Raw genomic sequence first — 1596 nt, forward strand, 5'->3', positions numbered from 1 at the left:
TTATTGAATTGGTACTGAGATTGAATACGATAGCTATAATAAATAGTGCTCTTATTTAAATATTTAATTTTTAAGAAAAGGAATTAATACAGGACTATATTGAATTATTAATGATTTCCTTATAATCTTTGTCCTCTGCCAAACTATTTTTATTTTTAATTTTTTAAATCCCAATTAACTATGCAGTGTACGTCTGTATGAAATACATGATGTTTTTTATATTTGAACTTAAAATTCAATATTTAAAAATGTGGTACAAAATATCCTTTATTGACCAAATTTAAAGTTTAAACTGCCTTTTCTTTTGGTAATTACTCAAAACCATTGATGATTATCATTTTTTAAACATTGATTCAGTGCTCTTGACAAGCTTTCTTTCTTGAACAGAAGTCAAAGACCCACCCATGCATTCTCATTCTTCATTTTAAGGATGTCCCATTGATACCATCGACAAATCCAAGCAACTTGAACAACTCTCCGTTTGGAGAACCAATAGAAAGGACAAGTTAGCTTGACGACTTCTTGATCAAAGAAAAAGAAAGTCTCGACAACGAGAATCACGTACAATTCATTTGGGAAAGGTGTGACAAGTCAATCCAAGTGGTCGTCATAACATGTCCCATATTCATTAATTCATCATTCGTAGTTGCTTAATTACAAGAGATTATACTTTATTCCAACATCAAATATTTTGCAAAAATTGCAATACTTTAAACAAGAGCACCACCTTTGACATACTCAGTTACTGCCAATGCAATCAAACCCAACATGGCAAACCTTCCATTCCACAACTCAGCATCAGACGAAAACACCCCATTCGATTTCGATTCTGCCCTAACCCCTTTGAACAGAGGAATCAAAGAAGCAGCACTTAGCAAAGCAGAAGTCACTATGAACCATTGAATTCCTCCATTTTGTATCTGTGCAAACACGTCCTGACCGTTAGCAAGCTCGACACCAATGGCCGTGACAAACCCGATCATCGCTAGCCGACCGTTGATCCTCTCCGGTCCTGGCCCACCGAAGGCTAGTATGTCACCAAAGTTGGTACTAACCTGTCAATGTTAAAGAATAACTCAGAAACCTGATCGACTAGTGTTTCAGACTATAAGTTGTAAGTTAATCCCCAACCTTTGGTGGAGCTGCTGACTCTGGCTGCTCTTTCTGTTAAATTCAAAGTGAAAAAAATAATTACGTCAATAATTGTATATCAAATGTGTACTTGAAATTTATGCTTGAAACAAGAATTAGTTACCTTGGACATGCTGCTGACTCGAAAATCCACATTCCTCTTGAGACTTGGAACATAGGAGGGTACAACAAACCGTTTCAGGGCAGTTTTGTTTGTAAGTCCCGTGGCTGGGCTTAGTGACATAACGCTTGATACGGCAGCCATGGTGTACGTTCGAGGGGCACGAGAAAATTACGAAGTATACAAAAGTCAGTATCTAAGTAAAGGGAGAGTCGGAGTATTGATACTAAAGATTTCTTAGTATTTGACTTGAGAAGGAGTTGTGGAGTGGAGGTTGGTTTTATAGTGCATGATAGCATGGGTATGTTTCATCTGCAGTCATTGATTTTTTAGCAAAAAATTTA

At 36.5% G+C, this 1596-nt stretch overlaps 1 protein-coding gene across 1 annotated transcript; it reads right to left on the reverse strand.

Moving 5' to 3' along the window:
- Positions 1-544: 544 nt before the first annotated feature.
- Positions 545-1524, reverse strand: LOC111375657 (early light-induced protein, chloroplastic-like). Its single transcript, XM_022998522.1, has 3 exons — positions 1256-1524; positions 1132-1164; positions 545-1055 (listed from the first exon to the last, which is right to left on the reverse strand). Exons 1-3 carry the CDS (start codon positions 1394-1396, stop codon positions 711-713), a joined length of 519 nt encoding a protein of 172 aa, XP_022854290.1. The 5' UTR covers positions 1397-1524; the 3' UTR covers positions 545-710.
- Positions 1525-1596: the final 72 nt, after the last annotated feature.

Source organism: Olea europaea, unplaced genomic scaffold (assembly GCF_002742605.1).
Source record: "Olea europaea var. sylvestris unplaced genomic scaffold, O_europaea_v1 scaffold1395, whole genome shotgun sequence".
NCBI classification, from domain to species: Eukaryota; Viridiplantae; Streptophyta; class Magnoliopsida; order Lamiales; family Oleaceae; genus Olea; species Olea europaea.

Coding starts and splice junctions, on each gene's coding strand:
- LOC111375657 (XM_022998522.1), bottom strand. CDS start 1,396: ATGGCTGCCGTATCAAGCGTTATGTCACTAAGCCCAGCCACGGGACTT. Junction 1,165..1,255: donor GAGTCAGCAGCATGTCCAAG/GTAACTAATTCT, acceptor TGAATTTAACAG/AAAGAGCAGCCAGAGTCAGC. Junction 1,056..1,131: donor AGTCAGCAGCTCCACCAAAG/GTTGGGGATTAA, acceptor TAACATTGACAG/GTTAGTACCAACTTTGGTGA.